Here is a 21680-nt window from a genome sequence, read left to right on the forward strand (position 1 = left end):
GGAGGCGTTAATTAGATATTATTGTAATTTTATTAGATTTATCCTTCTTAGGCTTTTTTAGCTTATCAGGGGTGCCACAGAAAACTCCGATGGTTTCGGCTAAAAAATACGTTGGTGATCATCCAGGCCAGCTGTCAGCTGTTGCTGACCATTTGACTGACCAATTCTGTGAAAATCCTGTAACGCACTCAGCTGCCAGCAACAGTGAGTACATTTGACCGACCAATTGTGTTAGTTCGAATACCAAAAGAGGTAAACATCGATCCAAAAATTTTTTTTTAATTCTCTTATTTTTTAAAATTTCTTTTTCTATATTCTTTAGCTTTTTTATATAGAAATAGAAATTTTAAAATATAAGAGATTAAAAAAAATTTTTTGGATCGATGTTTACCTCTTTTGGTATTCGAACTCACGTAAAGGGTGTATAATTGCACATTTACAAAGCAATTCCGTCTATGTGAGTGTATGAATGTCTATGTGCGTCTATTAATGTCTGTGTGAGTTGTTAAGCAAAGCACCAGCATCAACAACAGTTGCAGGCAGCGCTTGGGCAGCAAATATATTTAAGGCTATAGCTTCTTGTTAAATCGGTCTATCCTAGTGGCATGCGGACACATAATCACTAACTGGAGGTGTTTGCGAAATTTGAGTTCGAAATTCCAAGAATTACGGGAGTTACGATTGACTCCGGAGGAGATTGGAGGGGGAGGGAGGGAGATTCCAAAATACACATTTGCTGCGTATTCACATAAGGCTTCTTGGACTTTAAATTTGATAACCCTTGGTCTTATAGTCTCCGAAATATAGGCGATTATAGGAATGGAAAATCGGGAAAAATACCAAGTTTTATTATGATAGGTTGATAAGAAAGAAAGTTATAGCCATATAACCAGGCCCAAGCTCTTTCCGCAGCTGTATTTATTGCTGCTTTGACATAATTATGTAATGCACATACATACATATGTACAAGTACAAAAACACGAATAGACACGGTTCTGATGCTAATGTAAATGTATGTATGCATGTATGGAATATTTTATATTTAATTTAATTAGTTAATTACATTTTTTAAATAAATTTTTTTTGTGTGGGGTGGTACAGGGTATTTAAGAGTTAAGCCTATATATATATATATATATATATATATATATATATATATATATATATAGATATGCTAGTTGCATGTAACACACAGAAGGAGGCGTGGCAGACCCCACAAAGTATATATTTTCTTGATCAGCATGACAAGCCGAGTCGATATAGCCGTGTCCGTCTGTCTGTCCGTCTGTCTTTATGAACGCAAGGATCTCAGAAAGTATAAGAGCTAGAATAACTAAACTTGGTATCTAGATTCTCCTGAGCCCGAGAAAGGACAAGAATCCCAGAAGATTGGCTGAGATCAAGAGTGATCTTCATACCCAAAGCGGGTAAATCCTCTCACACCACCCGTAAAGATTTCAGACCCATAAGTCTCTTATCTTTCCTAGTGAAGACGTTCGAGCGACTTTTAGGCCTCCATTTAAGAAGAAAGATTCCGCTCTCAGAGCTTACAAGCTCTCAACGTGATCCATTGGCTATATGCTACAATTATCAGACCCATACTCTTATACGGAGTCTCTATATGATGGCCATGACTGACAAAAAATTCGTCTCTTTAGAGACTAAATAAAGTTCAACGGCAGGCTGAAGTAACGATTTCTGGTGCAGTCCGCACCACCCCCAGCAACGCACTAGATGCGATTCTGGGAATACTCCCAATACATCTCATGGAGAAAATAAACGCTACGCTGGCGGCCCTTCGTATGAGAGAAACCAACCAATGGCCAGAGTTTTGGTCGCGCCAAAATCCTAAGAGGAAACTACATCATTCCCTCCAGGGATGAATGGAATTCCGGCTCTCCGGGCCCCGAGAATTCAATAAAAAATATATACAGACGGTTCTAAGCTGGACAACCGCGTAGGCGGAGGTGTCTTCTGCGAAGAACTCGGCATTAGAAAAGCATTCAGGCTCCCGGATCAGTGCAGTGTATTCCAGGCCCAAATCACAGCTATTCAAGAAGCTCTCCTCATACTGCCAAGCGCAGTCACAGACATCAGAGATATATTCGGATACCCAAGAGGAAATAAAATCCCAAAACACCATCACATAATACTCGATGTCAAATCTGTCGAAAATCTCTTCACGAGATGGCAGCACAGTTCTCAGTCTACCTCATTTGCGTTCCAGGCCATCTGGACATAGAGGGAAACTGCATAGCCGACGAACTGGCAAGACAAGATAACACAGTTCCCCTCCTTCCAGACGAGGAGAGCATCGGTATACCGATGGCCAGCTGCAAGCTGTCCGCTCGAAACCACTTCGATTTCATTGCAAATCAAATATGGAACAACGACACAAACCACCACAAAATCGCACGTCACAGTACTCAAAGTGGTAACGGAGCGACCGCGACTAAGAAAAACAACGCATCCAAAATAACAAAGCAGCTAAAAACACTGTGACATCTGAGGCGCGGAAAAACAATAGATTCGCGATTCTCAGTTTATCTGAAGAAGAAAACGCCGAACCAGCTAAGGCCAAGCAACTAAAGCCGCCCCCTATTTATGTGCGTCAGGTAAATTGTACAGAATAAGTTAAAAAACTCACTACTAAAATTGGCGAAAGAAAATTCTATGTTACATCTATAAAAAGAGGTAGCATAAATGAAATTAAAATACAAGTCAATGACGAAAATACCTATCGATCAGTGCCCAAATATCTCGACGATGAAAATACGAACTACTACACCTACCAACTTAAAAGTAGCAAGGGATTACAAATGGTTGACTGTATGCCTATGAGTAAAAAATAAAGTTCACCCAATTTACAAGCTGCAATATCTACTGCACCTCAAAATCACCGTTGAGGAACCGCATAAATGAATTGGACCTGTGCAATGCACAAACTGCCAGGAATATCGGCACGCAAAAACATATTGCACCCAACGCGCAGTCGGTGTTGCCGATGTACAGCAATAAGCCCTGCCCTGTAATTAAGGAGGACCCCTCTGCTAAAAAATGTAGCAACTGTGGCTAAGCCAACAAAAATCCGCAGCTCGAAATCCAATCATCAGACAAAACTTGCTTTACATACCATCAACTACGATTCCAGGAGTATCTTTTGCTAAGGCGTTAAGTTACACCAACGAGTCGTATGCCTCAGTCTAAATGCGAGCTCATTCAGTTCCTCAATCAACATGACATTGACGCCATGCTCATATCAGAGACTCACCTAACAAACAAAAATTATTTTCACCTCAATGGCTACAACTTCTATGCGACCAATCAGCCCGATGATAAGGCTCATGGAGGTACTGGCATCCTGATAAAAACTCGCATTACCATTACCATCATTTGCTACAACTTATCTAAAGGGCACAACAATTCATATCGAAACACAAAGCGGCTATTTAAGCGTATCATCAGTGTACTGCCCACCGCGCTTCTCCGTTTCTGAGGCAGAATTTTTACATTTCTTCGACCTACTAGGTGACTGCTTCATAGCAGCTGGTGACTTCAATGCCAAACACACACATTGGGGATCCCGGCTCATCAACCCGAAAGGAAGACAACTATAAACCGCTATAATAACACCACGAAACAAGCTTTATTTCTCCGGGCTGGCCTACATATTGATTGATTTTGCTGTTACAAGAAGAGTGCCACAGGATCAGATTCATGTGGAGCACTTAACAGATCTATCATCGGATCACTCGCCAATCCTTCACCTTTATGACCAGCCACAGTACTCGGAGTGCCCACACTTTCTAACTTCTAGAAAAACAGATTGGCTTAAATACAGGAAGTACGTAATATTGATGGCTGCCCAAACATTAACTGCAAAGATGACATAGATACCTCAGTTGAAGCATTAGTGTCTGTATTGTCACTGGCGGCAAAACATTCCACTCCAAAAGCAGCCGTGTTCCCAGGCATATTGAATAGCCGCTATGAAATAAGAGAAGGCTTCGGCGGGAGTGGCAATCGCACAGATCACACGGTGAAAGCAAAGTACCAGCTTAAGCTTCGGAACCATCCAAATAGACTTGCGCAGAATTGAACTACTGTGGCACCCCTGTGTAAGATGCTTTTTATATCCTGTACGAGTATGGTAAAAAGGGTATAATAGGTTTGTGCAAAGTATGTAACATGCAGAAGGAAGCATCTCCGACCCCATAAAGTATATATATTCTGAATCAGCATGACGCGAGAAATCGATCTAGACATGTCCGTCCGTCTGTCCGCCTGGATGAACGCAAGGATCTCAGAAACTTTAAAAGCTAGAATAACCAAAGTTGGCATCCAGATTCTCCTATGTCCAAAAAAGGTCGAGTTTGTTTTATTTTTTTGAATTTGATTTCCCCCGCTACAGAATAACGTTAATACCGTCCACATTTACAGCAGATGTAGCTTTTTACAAGCGAACAAACTGCTTAAAATGACCCACTTTACTGACTTCATTTCTGTCAGTGTCTCCCTACACAATTCCCTTAACTATACCAACAAGTGGACAACAAAGCAGCATACTTAATCTACAATAAAAAGCATAATTCTAACCTTCAAACATATGCCGATGCTACCAGGACACAGTCACCAATTACATCACCCAATACTCTTTCAAACACCACCACTTCACGAAATATTGTGCAATACAATGACGTAGATGTAACGGTACCCTCGCACCCTAGCACATCAGTGGCTGCTAAGCTAAGTAAAAATTTAAAACTAACAAAAGCTAAAGTACAAGTGCTTCCACGCACCACATCTAAAAGATCTCTAAAAAACATGAAACACTTCACAAAACTAATATACCTTATTTAAATACAATAGATGATGATGACAGCTCATACATAATGGAATGTCTATAATACTAAGCACCCACTAGTAAAAGCAGACCTCGGATTGGCCAGCTCGAGGGGGCCTGTTGCAGAGCTTTTTGCAACAGGGTCCTCTTGAGTCGATCAGTCCGAGACCTCATCTTCAAACACAACGCCCTGTTCACGGTATTCATAATATAATAATTTATCTATTTAATAATACTAATTTTCAATATATATTATCTTTAAATATATTATATGCCATTTACATTAATTCAAGTTACATCAATAATTACAGCAAACTCTTAAGAAAATTTAAAAAAAACAAGTAAAAAAGCTAAAGTCGGGTGTCCCGACTTTGAAATACTCTGTACATATGTTTACAATAATTATAGAAAATAAAAAAATTAAGAAAATAAAAAAAAAATTTGATCGATTTTACCTCTCTCGGTATTCGAACTCACGTATAATTGCACATTTACATAGCAATTGCGTCTGTGTGAGTGTATGTATGCCTATGCGCATCAATTCGTGTATGTGTAAGCATTTTCGCAGCCAACCAAACAGCAACATCAACAACACCCGCGGGCAGCGCTTGAGCAGCGCTGCAGCAGCAAATATATTTATGGCTATAACTTCTTGTTAAATCGGTCTATCATAATGAAATTTGGCATACGGACACATAATAACCAACTGGGGGTATTTCCAAAATTTTAGTTCGAAATTCCAAGAATTACGGGAGTTACGATTTGCGGGGTAGAGGGGGGAGGGAGGGGAATTCCAAAATATACATTTTCTGCGTATTCACATAAGGCATCTGGGACTAAAATTTGGTGTTCCTAGGTCTTATAGTCTCCGAGATATAGGCGATTATACGAATGGAAAATCGGGAAAACCCCCATAGGGGGGAAGTGGGGGGGGGGGGGGGGAAATCAAAAAAATAAAACAAACTCGTATAGAATACACACATAACGCATCTTTGTGCAAAATTTGGTGTCTCTATCTCTTATAGTCTCTGAGATCCAGGTGTTCATACGGACGGACAGACGGACAGACAGACAGACAGGGCTAGATCGACTCGTCTCGTCATGCTGATCAAGAATATATATACTTTGTGGGGTCTGCCACGCCTCCTTCTGCCTGTTACATTTTTCAGCTCCCGCAAACTTAATATACTCTTGTACATTTCATGTACAGAGTATAAAAAGTGATCGATTTTACCTTTCTCGGTATTCGAACTCACGTAAAGGTCACATATACAAAGCAATTGCATCTGTGTGAGTGTACGTATGCCTATGCGCATCTATTCGTTTCTGCGCAGCGCTGCAGCAGCAAATATATTTATGACTTGTTGGATTAATTCAGTTTATTTAAATTAACGATGTTACTTATGTTTATTGTAAATAACAATCTTTTACAAAATCCGTTTAATTCAAATTTCACTCAGCGTCCTCCTACTTTGGCTGGTCAATATCAATTAACCTCTTGCTTCCCTGTAATTCGTTATTATCGATTATCGATTACTTATTACTAATACTACTATTCGGTCACTACTTAATTATTGTTAGTGATTAGGGGTGTTCCTACTATCACCCATTCCTACAACTCGGCCATCCTGACCATTAGATCGTCCTCGATCTCAAATACATAAAAGTGTTACTATTATTTACATAAATTATAAAAGGTTAGACTTATGAAAACAGAGACAAAATTAGAGGTTAAGGTATACATAATTCATTCGGATCTTAAACTAATCAGATAATGTTATTTTAATCAGGGTAATCTTCACATTGAATGCGCCAATCTGCCCATTTTCGTAATCTGCTCGCCTCTACAATATCATCATAAGATCTGACTTATTTGGCAATTTTCCGCGTCACTTATAATATATCTGTCATTGGGCAGCTTTTTCTTTACTTTAAAAGGGCCTTTATATTTTGGAATAAATTTCTTATTTGTACCAATTGTAGTGTCAATGTTCCGCATTACAACGAAGTCGCCTTCAGAATATTATATATGAGGCTGTAGCTACCATAATGTGCTCTATGTTATTATCAAGCAGAAATTTCTCAAATTCTAAGGAAGTGAAACATGTACCTCTATCGCTAATAATTCTACGCGGACGACTATAATTTTCAAAATATTTTGCTAAACATGCGCAGACTTCTTTTGTACTAGTTGTATTCGCTGAATATAATTTAAGAAATTTAGTGAATCCGTCTACTACAACCAATATATGTTTCCTCTTTGATATAATGGAAGGAAGGGGTCCAAAATGGTCTATGTGCAAGGTATCGAAAGGGATAGGGCGTTTAGGAATACTGTGCAATGTGCTATTGTTTGCGTGAATCGGGACTGTAAACATAATACACTTTAAACAATTCTGAATAGAGGAATCAACTTTTGTTCTCATATTTGGGAACCAATAATGTTTTCCAAGTTCTTTTATACATTTTTCAGTTCCTAAGTGGCATAACTTTTCATGAACAATTCTAATAAGGTTTGTTTCCATTTCTTCTGGCACATATAGTAATTGGAATTTATTCTCTCCTTTCCTATATACGATGCCATCATCTAAAACGAATTGTTGAACTGGTCCACTTTCTAGTTTATCTTTTAATTTGATTATTTCACTGTCTCTATTCTGAGTTATTTGAAGCCGGAAATTAATATCATCACTATCAATTACAGAGACAATTTGGTCCTTATTTGCATTTTCATTTATATTTACTAAAGACTCATATTTAAATTCATGACATAGGGTTGGATATCTACTAAGAGCGTCTACATGTGTCATATGCTTACCGTTATGGTGCTCGATAGTATATTTATTTATTGTCATCGCCTCTCTGTAACAGTATACCACCAAATCCTTCTGCGCTTGCGTCACAATGAAGTTCTGTTTCTCGATTGGGATTGCACAATGCTAAAATAGGTTCGGAGATCAGTCGCTCGCGAAGGCATTCAAAAATCTTTATGCAATGATCATTAAGCTCAAACTTTATTTCTGGCTTTGTTAACTCTTTCAATGGTTTGGTTATTTTTGAAAAGGCTGGAATAAAACGTCTGAAGTAAGAAAATAGTCCTAAGCATTTTTGCATTTCAATATAATTCTTTGGTCTAGGTAAATGTCTAATAGTTTCAATATGCTCACTGTTGGGTCGAATTCCGTTACTATAACATAGTTGACATAGGTTTGATTTCTAATCTATATCCTGCCAATAGTTTTAATACATTGTCCAAGACTATCATATGTTCCTCTAATGTCTGAGCATTATTTGTTGATGTGGCATTGTACAACATATGTTCGCTGTTTATTATGCAATCGTCGCCACTACGATTTGCTGGTTCACTGTGCAATATCTGGATTCTACTATTCATTCGTTGACTATTCAATACTTGGTCCCTACAATTCAATGGTTCACTATGCAATAATTGGTCGCTACAATCCAATAATTCACTAAATTTCAATGGTTCACTATGTTTCAATGGTTTACTATGTTTCAATAATTCACTATTTACTTTTAAGGAAGACACAACTAAATATGCAAATTTTTCCAAAAGCCTGCCATCTGGATCCATTGACACTGCAAAAGTTAATAGGCTGCAATAGTTCACTTAATGTAGTGTAAGGCACTGCCGATCGTCGAATTATGCTAATTACGCTGCCAGTATAAAATAAAGCAGATAGGATAGATGTATGGGGCATTGACGCATTACAATTGTAAAAATGTACCCTTAAGATCGTCAATAGTTTTGGCTGAACATAATACGGCAATGCTGGGAGAACTATCGCAGAACCCATCGACGATAAATTGTACTGCGACTTCTTTATTAATGTTTGCCCGTGCAGCAATTTCTTCCATCTGGAGTACGTATCCCATTATTGTCATTTTCTTCGCAAGGAATTTTGTTTCTTTTAGAAGCAATATAATGTCCGCTGCAGAATTATTATGACCAAAAGTCTTGAGAAAATTTTTCTTGAATTCATCAAAACTAGTGGACCGATCGACGCGCAGAAATAATTCGGCCTCTGAATTCATTTTCATCAGCGTATGTGCGCAACGTAGCTTAAATGCGTCATTGTTATTAATATCATTGCAAGTGCGTTCGAAATTTAAAAGCCACTTGCGCGCATCATAATTATTGGCGTCTGAGAATGGGACAATAGAATCCTTGACGATATCAAAGTCACCTGCGGAGTTCTCGTTGCTGGACATAAGTTCAGCCAGCATTTGTTTCTTCTGAGCTACACGAATTGCGGCGTCAATCAACTCTTCTTCCTCTTTCATGGCCGCCATTTTTGAGACTCCCGCGGCCAATTCTGACGACACAACCAATTTGCGCGTCTCTTCTATCAATGTATTAGAGTTTTCATTCTCTGCAATTTCACAAACATTTGGGCAATTGTTGTCAATAGCAAACCTCTGCAATTGTCGTAAGCTCGCACCATGAGAAAAATGTATGTTGTTGTTAGACAACCACTCAATTATTTGTTCTTTGTCCATTGTAAAGTTCTTGCTGCTATTGCATCAGCCAATTGTAAGTGTAAAAATTTGTATTTGTTCAGGATGAAAAAAATCGGTGTATTTGGCGTGTAATCCCACTTCTGATGTTGTTGGATTAATTCAGTTTATTTAAATTAACGATGTTACTTATGTTTATTGCAAATAACAATCTTTTACAAAATCCGTTTAATTCAAATTTCACTCAGCGTCCTCCTACTTTGGCTGGTCAATATCAATTAACCTCTTGCTTCCCTGTAATTCGTTTTTATCATTCCTACAGACTATAACTTCTTGTTATGTTCGGTCTATCATAGTGAAACTTGGCATACGGACACATAATTACTAACTAGAGGTATTTACATTTATTTAATTTTAGTTCGAAATTCCAAGAATTACGGGAGTTAGAGAAAATCGCAATTTGTGGCGGAGAAGGGGGAGGGAGGGAAATTCCAAAATATAAGGCATCTGGGACTAAAATTTGGTGTTCCTAGGTCTTATAGTCTCTGAGATATAGGCGATTATACGAATGGAAAATCGGGAAACCCCCAATAGGGGGAAGTGGGGGGGAAAATCAAAAAAATAAAACAAACTCGTATAGCGTACACAAATAAGGCATCTTTCTGCAAAATTTGGTGTCTCTATCTCTTATAGTCTCTGAGATCCAGGTGTTCATACGGACGGACAGACAGACAGACAGGGCTAGATCGACTCGTCTCGTCATGCTGATCAAGAATATATATACTTTGTGGGGTCTGCCACGCCTCCTTCTGCCTTACAATGTTCAGCTCCCGCAAACCTAATATACTTGTACTTCTGTACATTTCATGTACAGAGTATAAATATTCCATACATGCATACATACATTTACATTTACATCAGAATCGGTTATATTCATGTTGATGTACTTGTACATATGTATGTATGTGTGCATTACATAATTATGTCAAAGCAGGAACAAATACAGCTGCGTTAAGAGCTTGGGCCTGGTTATATGGCTATAACTTTCTTTCTAATCAACGCATCATAAAAAAACTTAGTATACTTAGTTTTAAGAACAGTGTTGAACCAAGAGTTAGTTATAAGTTTGATTATTATTGAATTGTTAGGTTGTAGTTAAACTTTTTGTAAACTTAATTTGTAAGCCAATATATTTTTAGCAGTGTAATGAAGGAAATATGTATAAGCTTAGGTTAACATTGCAACGTTAAGGCGCGCTGTTAGAATGTAAGAAAAGCTTGCATTGTTCTAGGCCTAAGCATAATTTAAAAATAACTTTCACAAGTAAAATAGCATTGAAGCACGTCACACGAACTTCTTTCGCTGTAATAAATTTCGTTCGTTTTCTCCAGCAATCCAACTGTTCTCATTACCGCGGTCAAATTATCGTTTCGATTATATATATATCCGTAACTATACAAATATTTACGGTACATAAATATAAAGTGTTGCAAAAACGGTTGCAATTTTTACAGACAGATATACATAATATAAATTATATATTTTCTCAAATTATTTTTCTTGTATGCATATATGGCTAACATAAAAATTTTATACTCTGTACATGAAATGTACAAGAGTATATTAAGTTTGCGCGCGCTGAAATATGGCTATAAGTTCTCGTTAAATCGATCAAACTTGGCATACAGACTTATATTCATTAACTGGAGATGTTTTCCGAATTTCTATGAAAATGAAGCGGCGTAAGGAGCTCTCTTTCAATACCGCTCACTTTCTCCTCAGTAACACGATTTTCCGGTCTGAACCTTGGCACCAGGTTTGCAACAACCTTTCGGTTGTTCCTCGTCAGATTTGCAATAATGTCCAATAGGCGATTTAATATATGCCAAGGCTTCCGCTTAACGAACATAGTAGCCTTCTACAGAGAGTAATCGGCATTGATGGTATAGTCCATAGCCTCCATAGCTGCAACACGCCACTGGAGTTAGTCTCCGGGTATTCATGAACCTTTTGCTCACGTTTTTCTTTAGCCTGATCAATTACTAATCTCTCAATGTTTGAAGTAGAGAATGGAAAGACCTCTTCTCGATTATCGCCTTATGTCTTATTAAGTTAAGGATATTGTTGGGCTAGTACTACTACTAAGGTTACTTTCGACCATAACCTCTTGGCCGGAATGCTAGACACTATTGGCCTGGTAAGCTTAGTAACCAATCAATGTTGTTTTTGTATGCAAAAAGCTCGAGATCCACAAGGTGGTGGACCTGATTTTGAGTCTCTTATAACCATATTCAACAATTTTGAAATCAATCAATTTTGATCAAAAGGACTTTTTTGATGATGCTTGGCTGAAAACACGCCCCCTTCTTTATTTGAGATCTGTCCGAGGTTGGATAGTTATTAGATTTTATGATAACTTTGACATTTTTTAATCATGCTTCTTGTCATGATAGTTGCGGCTGGATTCGAACTGAGTACTACTCAAGGAAGGAACTCACATTACGGGACTCCTGCTAGCTCGTTGAGCTATGCCAGGCTCCGTCGCTGAATAGTGATAACTGAATAGTGAAGTATGTAGCGACGCGTCGGTAGCAACGTCTTCTGAAGAGGAAACAAAATGAGTTTCCTGGAATAGCTATAGTTGTTTTTTTTGGAGTTTGTTTTATAATTCGCTTGGATATGATATATCTTGATTCTTCCCATATATGTACTATACATAATTCCGTGCTTAAGCAATTTTACTTGCCTCTTGTATGCCTGGAGTCACACAAACTTCTTCTGGTGCTTTGCTGGGTGCTTCTTCCTCTGTCTGTACCAACAAAATATCGCTCGGAGCACTTGTCCCCAAATGGTTTTCGGCAAATAAGCGAAAATGATAGGCTTCTGCTGGTCGCAAAGAAGTCAACTCAGCTGTCGTTTTATGACCAGGCAAAAGCTTTTGATTCGTATGCTCATGCCATACATCTGAAAACATAAGAATTTAAATATTTCTTCATTATTTTACTGATACATTCTCTGGAGGTAATTCATTTATTTATCAATTAACCTACCTAAAAAGCTTTAAATTTCATAAAAACATAACACATCAAACATATAAAGTACAACAAAAATGAAATGCTAGAGTCAGCGGGCTTAGTTCCTAAATACCCTAAATACCACTTCGAGAAAAACCAAAAAATATTTGTTTAAATATATTTCAACAGCCTAACAGTTTATAACGGCGCCCTGGCGTCCAACACAGCGTTTCGTCACTAGAGAAGGACGGCGAGGTGTAATTAAGGAAAAGGAAAGATGTATATAGACGTAAGATAGTAATGATAATGTTAAAATGGAGTTTTAGTCAGTCTTGAGCCACGGAGGCTGGCAGTTGCGCTGCACAGCGTTAAGATGGCATTCAGATAAATGACAAGTGCCACTGAAGGCTGCCTACACTACTCAAAACCAATAAAAGAGAAGCTGCCTCAACTTTTAATTTTGGGGGTTCAAGTAACAAATAACTTGGACTACTCTGGCCGGCGAGTACAACCGGGCCAGAGCAACATCACAAGTGGCACCCGAGCAGGAATCCGCGCGGTTAGAGACACGGTTGAAGCAACGTTTAGTGGTGCGCAATGGCTATGTCGCGAGCAAAGCGGAAAGCCCTGTCCACTGAAGTGAGACAATGGGGCGTGCATTCTTGCGCAGGCTGGGAGAGAAAGCAGAAGTGAGCGGGGAACCAGTCGATAACTTGGTGCAAATTTTAACAAACATCCTGGAGGGCACGGCACTGACGTGGGACCGCACGAGGCGAAACCCGACCCAGACGTGGGCCGACTTCCGCGCGGAGCTGCTGGTAGCGTACCCAGCGGCCCCCCAGTGGCGACAGTACGCTCAACTTCCAAGCTATGCTGCATCAAGATCCGTCATCAAGACGTCCATACGGTAGCCGAGTTTAAACAGCAGGCGATAGAGCTGGAGGAGCTGGGCATAGTGCCGGTCTATGCCGACGAGATGGCGCCCACATTTGTTTTTTTACAGGCAACACAATCTGTCTGTTACATTTTTGATTTCCCGCAAACCTAATATACTCTTGCACATTTCATGTACATTTCATGAGAATACGCAGAAACGGTGTTTTTTTGAATTCCCCTCAACCGTCCTCTCCCTCACAAATCATAACTCCCGTAATTCTTGGAATTTCGAACTCAAATTTTGCAAAAACTCCCAGATAGTGATTATGTGTCTGTATGTTAAGTTTCATTATGATAGACCAATTTAACAGGAAGTTATGCCTGCAGCTGTTGTTGATGTTGGTGGTTTGGTTGTTCAAATACCGAGCGAGGTAAAATCGATCGATTTTTTTCAATTTTCTTAATATTCTACACATATGTATGTACAGAGTCGGGACATCCAACTTTAGCTTCTCTACTTATTTTTATGGCCAATTAAGTGATGGTGCTGTAACGGGACGAAAAAACTCGACTCATGCTCATCTCTAGAATCTCAGCTGATTTACCGTTTTAGTGTTAAAAAGTTTCGTCAGCTAACAACGCTACTTATGTATACTGAAGATTTCTAACAGTCAGGAGTTAAAGTTATTTTGTATGTATTCTTGTAATCTTTACAATAGCAGAAATATGCCGTTTACATTGACAACAACAATATTTAAAATTGGAAACACATATGTACATATTAGCGTTGAATTGCAATTTGAATACATACAAACATATGCACATAAATAACGCCTGCATGAAAAAGTAAAATAAATGTGTATATATATCACCGTTTCCGGACGTTCCTATTTTAGTGGGACCTCCCGATTTTTAAATCAAAATTAAATGCGCGGGACTGACTCAGTCACGTTTTTCGATTATGACTCGACCTTGCATGCAGCGTGCTAAGGAAAGATAAATGAGGACTGGCAGTACACCCGGCGCTTAATGAAGATATGTATGTATGTACTGCAATGCTGCGTTGGCCCGGGTATACTCGCCGGCCGGCGTTAGTGCAAATAATTTATTTTTGGCACTCGGAAATAAAATACGCCGATGGTTTGTTTTCAATTATTTTATTACAAAGCGTGCCGCTTTCCACGGCAACTGGCAGAACCGATGGGGTTAGGGAAAACTTATAAAAACTGCTTACCTTTAATTGCAGTGCTACTGTTCGCCTTCGTGGCTAAATTTTAACTCACTTCGACTTCATCTTTTTACATATTCTTCTCCTCTTTTTACATTCTTTCATTAAATCTATAGTACACCTCGCCGTCCACCTCTAGTAACGACACCCTTGTGACGGGTGCCAGGGCGGCTAGTTAAATAATAAATATTCAATACATACATACAAAAGTGGAGACCTATCTTTATGTACAGCATACATTTACATCAGAATCGTGTCTTTGCGTGTATGTATACAGTACAAAGTTGAACCAAAGCACCAACAACAACAGCTGCGGGCAATAGTTTAAAAATTTTATGACCCGTATGAACACCTGGATCTCAGAGACTATAAAAACTAGAGACACCAAATTTTGCACAAAGATGCCTTATGTGTGTACGAATTGGTTTTATTTATTCAATTTTCTCCCCCGCTTCTCCCCTATGGGGGATTTTCGGAAACGTCGTTCGTATAATCACCTATATCTCGGAGACTACAATTATAAAACCTAGGGATATAAAATTTGAAGTTTAAAATGTGAAAATTTACTAAAAAATACCCTAAAATAAGCTACACAAGAACTATCCGTTTCATCTCAAACGTTCTACTTTGTAAACCTAACTCTTATACTCATACACACGAATAATAACTAATACAAATATCCATTGTACATATAAAACTAGTAATAAAGAAACACACGCAGCATACAGTCGCTCTTATTTGAGTTCCGGACAAAAATCAGTACAATTTTTTTATATGGAGCCGAAACCCGGGAACGTAGTGTCTGTCGTTATTCTAAAATTAATGAGGTTGATTAGACATATATAATCAAGAAGAATAACTAACGGGTGTGTTTCAGTTACTCAAGGCGTTGATTAAATATATAATCAAGAAGATGGATCCCGCTTATAGATCCACATGCGGAACGCAACTAACCAAGTTGTGTAATAATATCGACAAGTACCTCAAGGTGGCCGAGGATGTCACTGAGGGGGGCTTGAGCGTGTACGTGCAACGACTAAAAAACGCGCACGCAAACCTAAAATTTGCAGATGAGCAAGCTTTGTCAGCTCTATTGGGCGAAGACGAAAAGGAAAGAGATTACGACGTAATTATTGAATATGATGACCGAGCTGTAAGTACAGTCGCGAAGTTGGAATATAGGTTGCACCGCATGGCTATATCGGCTCATCAGGCTATTTCCACTCAAAACCCTATGACGGGCCACAATGAGAGAGGCCTTGAAAAGGAGCGACAATCGGAAGGCAGCAACAGTTATAAGAGCTTCACTAAATTAAAGCCAATCGAGCTAAAGAAATTCAACGGATCGTTCGAAAATTGGATACCCTATTGGGAGCAGTTTAAAATAGCTGTGCATGAAAATAGCTCGTTGGATGCAGTCGCAAAATTTAATTATTTAAATGATGCTCTAACAGGTGAATCAGACGCAGTTCTTGAAGGATTTATTCCGTCCGAAACATGCTACAAAGATGCCGTCGAGCTGCTACTCGAAGAGTATGGAAGCACAGAGAAAATAATTGAGAGGTATGTGCAAAAATTGTTGAGTGTGAAGGCCGCCCAGTCAAACAATGACGTGAAGGGTCTGCGCCAACTATATAATGAAACGCAGGCAACAATAAGAACATTAAAGGCACTCGGAGTTTCCAAGTCTTAATATGAGATTATGGTTACTTCACTTCTTCTAAAATCAATTCCAGTTGGCATGCGCATAGAATATCATAAACGATCAACTAACTGTGATTTTGGAGTACATAAAAGTCGAAGTCGAAGCATTAGAGAAAGCGCAACTGTCCATATTTTGCAAACGTACGAATCACGACACAAAGGAGTGTAAAGATAAAACAGTAGGCATTGAGTTGCGAAAAAAGATATTGCGTAGTAAGGGAAGCTGTTTTAGGTGCGCTAAGCCAAATCATACGGCAAGATTTTCTAAAAATCAGCATTTAAAATGTTCAATTTGTAGCGGGCGGCACATTACAGCTATGTGCGATGGCAAGGCAAATCAGAAACAAGGCGGTGAACAAGAATAACACACAGAGACAGCGACACTCAGTACAGTGGTGCAGCGCGTAAACAATGAGATACAAACAGCTAAGGCGGTTCTTATGAGTGGTGAAATAAAGGAGTTGTCCCATATTATAATGGATAACGGGAGCCAATGCACCTACGTGACGGAACGTTTAGCAAAACATTTAAAGTTGCCGGTCATAGGTATGAAAAGAACTAGAATCGTCGCATTCGGCCAAACTGGTAAGCAATCACGTGCCACGCAATTCAAACGCGCAATTATTAATGTAAAGAGTCTGTCTGACTGTAGTGCAGAACATATGCGAGGATGTATTGCCTGTGCCGCGTTTAATAAAACAATTAAACAAAAATATGGCTGAAAGCATTGTAACCCCGGAAAAGCTAATTCCAGGCATTAATTTACTGATTGGTCAAGACAACTACTGGAAATTTAATAACAATAATCGTGAACTATTAGCAGAAAACTTAGTCGCAGTAGAAACTTTCTTTGGTTGGACAATACAAGGTCATTATGGTGAAGGTCAAGGCGAATCAAGGTGTGTTTTAAGTATTCTGGAGTATTGCGAAACATTCGACATTGAACAATTTTGGAATTTGGAGAGTATTGGTATAGCATCGTACTCCGAACCACAAGCTGCTGTACAGCCGACATACACCAAATAGGCGGGCGCTACTCAGTGCGCTTACCATGGAAGCTTCCAAAGGAGGATTTGCATGACAATAAGCAAAATGCAAAGAATCCGCTAAGCAGTTTGGCAATAAATTGCTCAAAAATTCTGATAAATTAGAGGAATACGATGCTGGCATCAGAGAGCTATTGAGTACTGGAGTGGCTGAAGCGGCGCCTGCTTTGGGTGAAACCCAGAAGGCATACTATATGCCCCATCATCCGGTCTATCGGCTCGACAAAGCGACAACTAAGGTGCGCATTGTTTTCGATGCCTCAGCCAGCGAACACGGAGCCTCTTCATTGAATGATCATCTTAGCCCAGGTATCAATTTATTAACAGATTTAACTGCTATTTTAATAAGATTTCGTTGCCATAGAATTGCTATCGTTGCGGATATCAAAAAGGCGTTTCTGCAGATATCTATAGATGAATCCGATCGTGATTACCACCGGTTCTTTTGGTATGCATCAGTAGCATCTATTGGCACACCATATCCGAAAATTGCGGAGTATCGAATGACACGTGTTACATTTGGAGTAACATGCAGCCCATTTTTATTGACGTCAACAATTCAGCAACTCTTGCAAATGCAGGATCCGGCGCATGCAAGACTCATTTTATGTTGACGACTTTGTAACCAGCGTGGCGACATTAAGGGATGCAGAGGATCTTTACTACCAATCAAATATCATCATGCGAGGCGCAAGCTTTAACTTGCGAAAATGGAACTCTAACGATGCAGAACTTAAAGGGAAATTTAAAGAAACTGATGTAAATTTAGCAACAGTTCAAAGGGTGCTTGGAGTCCAATGGGACACTATAACGGACGATCATAACGTATGTTCAGAGTCTACGTCCAACAAAACGCAACGTATTACGAGCTATGGCCAGAATTTATGATCCATTGGGCATTCTTGGTCCATTTACAATAAAAAATAAAATAAAAATAAAAATACAAATTTTGCTCCAAAAAATATGGAAGAATAGGATACAACACTCACCACGGGACTATCAGACGAGTTTATGGCCTGGCGAGAGGATATGGCATTGCTTGAAGATTTTTCCCTGCAACGGTGTATGGTGTCGGCAAATATGGCTGACCTACAACTGCACATTTTCGCAGACGCAAGCCCTGTTGCTTATGGAGCCTTACTTAAGAGAAGTGGGGATGAATGGCGAAATACAAATAAAATTTGTTTGTTCAAAAAATAGAGTAAGCCCAATCAAAGAGAGTAGTGGAGCCAACTTACCGAAGCTTGAACTTACGGCAGCATTGGTGGCCTCTAGACTTGCTCAATACCTGAAGAAGGAGCTAAGACTTGGCGTATCTTCGACCTACATGTGGTCGGACTCAAGCATTGTGCTAAACTGGATTTCAGGATGCGGGCAGCCAATGTCTTCAATTAAATCAAAAGAGGACGAAATAATCAAACTCACAAATATATACGATTGGCGACACTGTCAAGGAAATTGCAACTCAGCTGATCTTCTGACACGCGGTATAACAGCTAAAAGGCTCCTGGGATCAGAACTCTGGAAGCGAGGCCCAAAATGGTTTGAATCGACAATCCACGAATGGCCAACCATAAATACAACTTTAACTGTCATAAGGGAGAAATAAGACGATCTTGGCAGCAAATCGGAACCACTATTTCCAAGTACCCAAACTTAGTGATTATGATAGACCGATTTGTCAAGAAGTTATAGCTATAAATATATTTTCTGGCCAAGCGCTGCCCGCAGCTGTTGTTGATGCTGGTGCTTTGGCTGACTGCAAACTTGCTCACACAGAAACGAATAGACGCGCATAGACATTCATACACATACACGTACATAATCACTAACTAAGGATTTTAGCAAAAATAGAAATTACAAGAATTACGGCAGTTATGGAAAATAACAAATTGCGTAGGAGAGAGGGAAGGGAAGGAAATTCCAAAATATACATTTTCTGCGTATTCAAGGCAGCTTGGACTAAAATTTGGCGCTCTTAGGTTTTATAGTCTCCGAGATATAGGTGATTATACGAACGACGTTTCCGTAATTCCCCCAATAGGAGGAAGTGGGGGGAAAGTCAAAAAAATAAAACAAACTCGTATAAGGTACACACATAAGGCATCTTTGTGAAAAAATTTGGTGTCTCTATCTCTTATAGTCTCTGAAATCCAGGTGTTCATATGGACGGACAGACGGACAGACAGGGATAGATCGACTCGTCGTGTCACGCTGATCAAGAATATATATACTTTGTGGGGTCTGCCACACCTCCTTCTGGCAGTTACATTTTTCAGCTCCCGCAAACCTAATATACTCTTGTACATATCATGTACAGAGTATAAATACATATGCTACAAAGTTTATAAATAGTGAAGTTATTTCAGGAATAAAATTAGAATTTGGAAATTTTAGAATTGGTTTATTCCCTTATCGGTTCTCATAGAGATGGTTAGCACTAAAATTAATTGGCAACGTCTGGTAGTGAATAGATTGCGAACTGTATAATACGCATCTACAAGGGTCAAATATATTAAACATAGTTATGGGCTTACAAAAAAAGATCAGATATCAAACTTCGAACTTATACAACTTCGATTTTATACAATTCATACATACCTCTAGCTTTTTTGTATTGTAAAATATAATTAGATATTGGCTGTGAATCTAAATTATTTCCTCCACCGCTAACCAGTAAACCGGAATCTTGGTCATTTGAAGACCAGGCCAAAGTAACTGAACGACTGCTTAGATCCGTTATGCGCAAATTAATTGGAAAATTCGGCGGCTCTTGCACATGGAGGTGTATAACTGCCCTATCCTGACCATACGCATTGCCAGCTATACACGAATATTCACCTCGATCTGCTAAAATTGTCTGCAATATCGTTAACTCCGACGACAATCCACGGGTCAATGGTGAGTGCTTAATATGGTAACGTGTATCATAAGAGGGATCAATTTTATATGCCTTTGCACGCCATGACATATTTAGCGGCTCGTCGCCATTTGCATCACAGCGCAAAGCAATACGCTCTCCTCTTCGTACCGTTATCTGTTTTTTTGCAACCGTTACAGATGGACCAACTGGAAAAGAATTGTAAGAAATTGTTAAGTTCATTTATTATTACTGTTATTTAGTATTTGAATAAAAATATATATATAAACTCATCCTTACTTATAAATAGTTTTTCAAGAACAAGCACATACTTTTATTGAAGTGAATATTCATATTGAAGTGAAACTTCTTACTTCACGGCTGGATCGACAACCTTTTCTGTAACACATGTGGCGCCAGCAAGACGCACAAGCAGAGTGCCGATCGCAACCGCGCTTACAAAAACAAGACATATGCAGTTGTCGCCAGCGATACCTACAAACGGGATAACGAAAAAATGTCATTGCTCGATTTTCCTTAGAATTTAGTCATAACTCTGATTTTTGTTGTAGATGTTGTTGTTGTGCTTCAGATCAAATATTTTGCAGCATTAAAACAAGTAAAAGAGCTAAAGTCGGGTCTCCCGACTTTGAAATACTCTGTACATATGTTTAAAATAATTATAGAAACTAAAAAAATTAAGAAAATTAAAAATAAAATTGGATCGATTTTACCTCTTTCGGTATTCGAACTCACGTAAAGGGTGTATAATTGCACATATACATAGCAATTGCGTCAAGCATGTTTGCAGTCAACCAAAGCACCAGCATCAACAACAGCTGCGGGCAGCGGTTGGGCAGCGCTAGAGCAGCAAATATATTTCTGGCCATAACTTCTTGTTAAATCGGTCTATCATAGTGAAACTTGGCATAAGGACACATAATCACTAACTGGGGATATTTGCAATTTGAGTTCGAAATTCCAAGAATTACAGGAGCTACGATTTGTGGGGGAGAGGGGAAAGGGAGGAAAATTCCAAAAGACACATTTTCTGCGTATTCACATAAGGCATCTTGGACTAAAATTTGGTGTCTCTAGGTCTTATAGTCTCCGAGATATAGGCGATTATACTAATGGAAAATCGGGAAAACGCCCATAGGGGGGAAGTAAGGAAAATAAAAAAAAAACTTGCACAGCGTACACACATAAGGCATCTTTGTGCAAAATTTGGTGTCGCTAGCTCTTATAGTCTCTGAGATACAGGTGTTCATACGGACAGACTTGACTTTATACGACTAATCGACTCTCCACAAGCAAATCGATGTTTAAATTTTTTATAGCCTGTACGGAAAGGGTGAAAGGCTATACTAGTTTTGTGCGCATGTATGTATGAACGCAAGGATCTCAGAAGGAGCAAGAGCTAGAATGACCAGAATATCCAGGTTCTCCTGAGCCCTAGGAAGGTAAAGTTTGTTTTTATACCATGTACCCGTAGGGTAAAAATGGTATATTAGGTTTGTGCAAAATATGTAACATACAGAAGGAAGCATCTCCGACCCCATAAAGTATATATATTCTTGATCAGCATGACGAGAGAAATCGATCTAGGCATGTCCGTCCGTCTGTCCGT

The 21680-nt window shown here is 39.0% G+C and overlaps 1 protein-coding gene across 1 annotated transcript in view; it reads right to left on the reverse strand.

Moving 5' to 3' along the window:
• Positions 1-21680, reverse strand: part of LOC115630731 (Down syndrome cell adhesion molecule-like protein Dscam2) — a 307894-nt gene that overhangs the window by 98731 nt on the left and 187483 nt on the right. Inside the window, exons 18-19 of the mRNA XM_030527385.1 lie at positions 19792-20259; positions 12069-12286 (exon numbers count right to left, since the gene is read on the reverse strand). Coding sequence (XP_030383245.1) covers positions 12069-12286; positions 19792-20259 — 686 coding nt within the window. The remainder of the gene's footprint in view (positions 1-12068; positions 12287-19791; positions 20260-21680) is intronic.

The sequence above is a fragment of the Scaptodrosophila lebanonensis genome, unplaced genomic scaffold, assembly GCF_003285725.1.
Source record: "Scaptodrosophila lebanonensis strain 11010-0011.00,11010-0021.00 unplaced genomic scaffold, SlebRS2 tig00001410-arrow-pilon, whole genome shotgun sequence".
Classification (NCBI taxonomy): domain Eukaryota; kingdom Metazoa; phylum Arthropoda; class Insecta; order Diptera; family Drosophilidae; genus Scaptodrosophila; species Scaptodrosophila lebanonensis.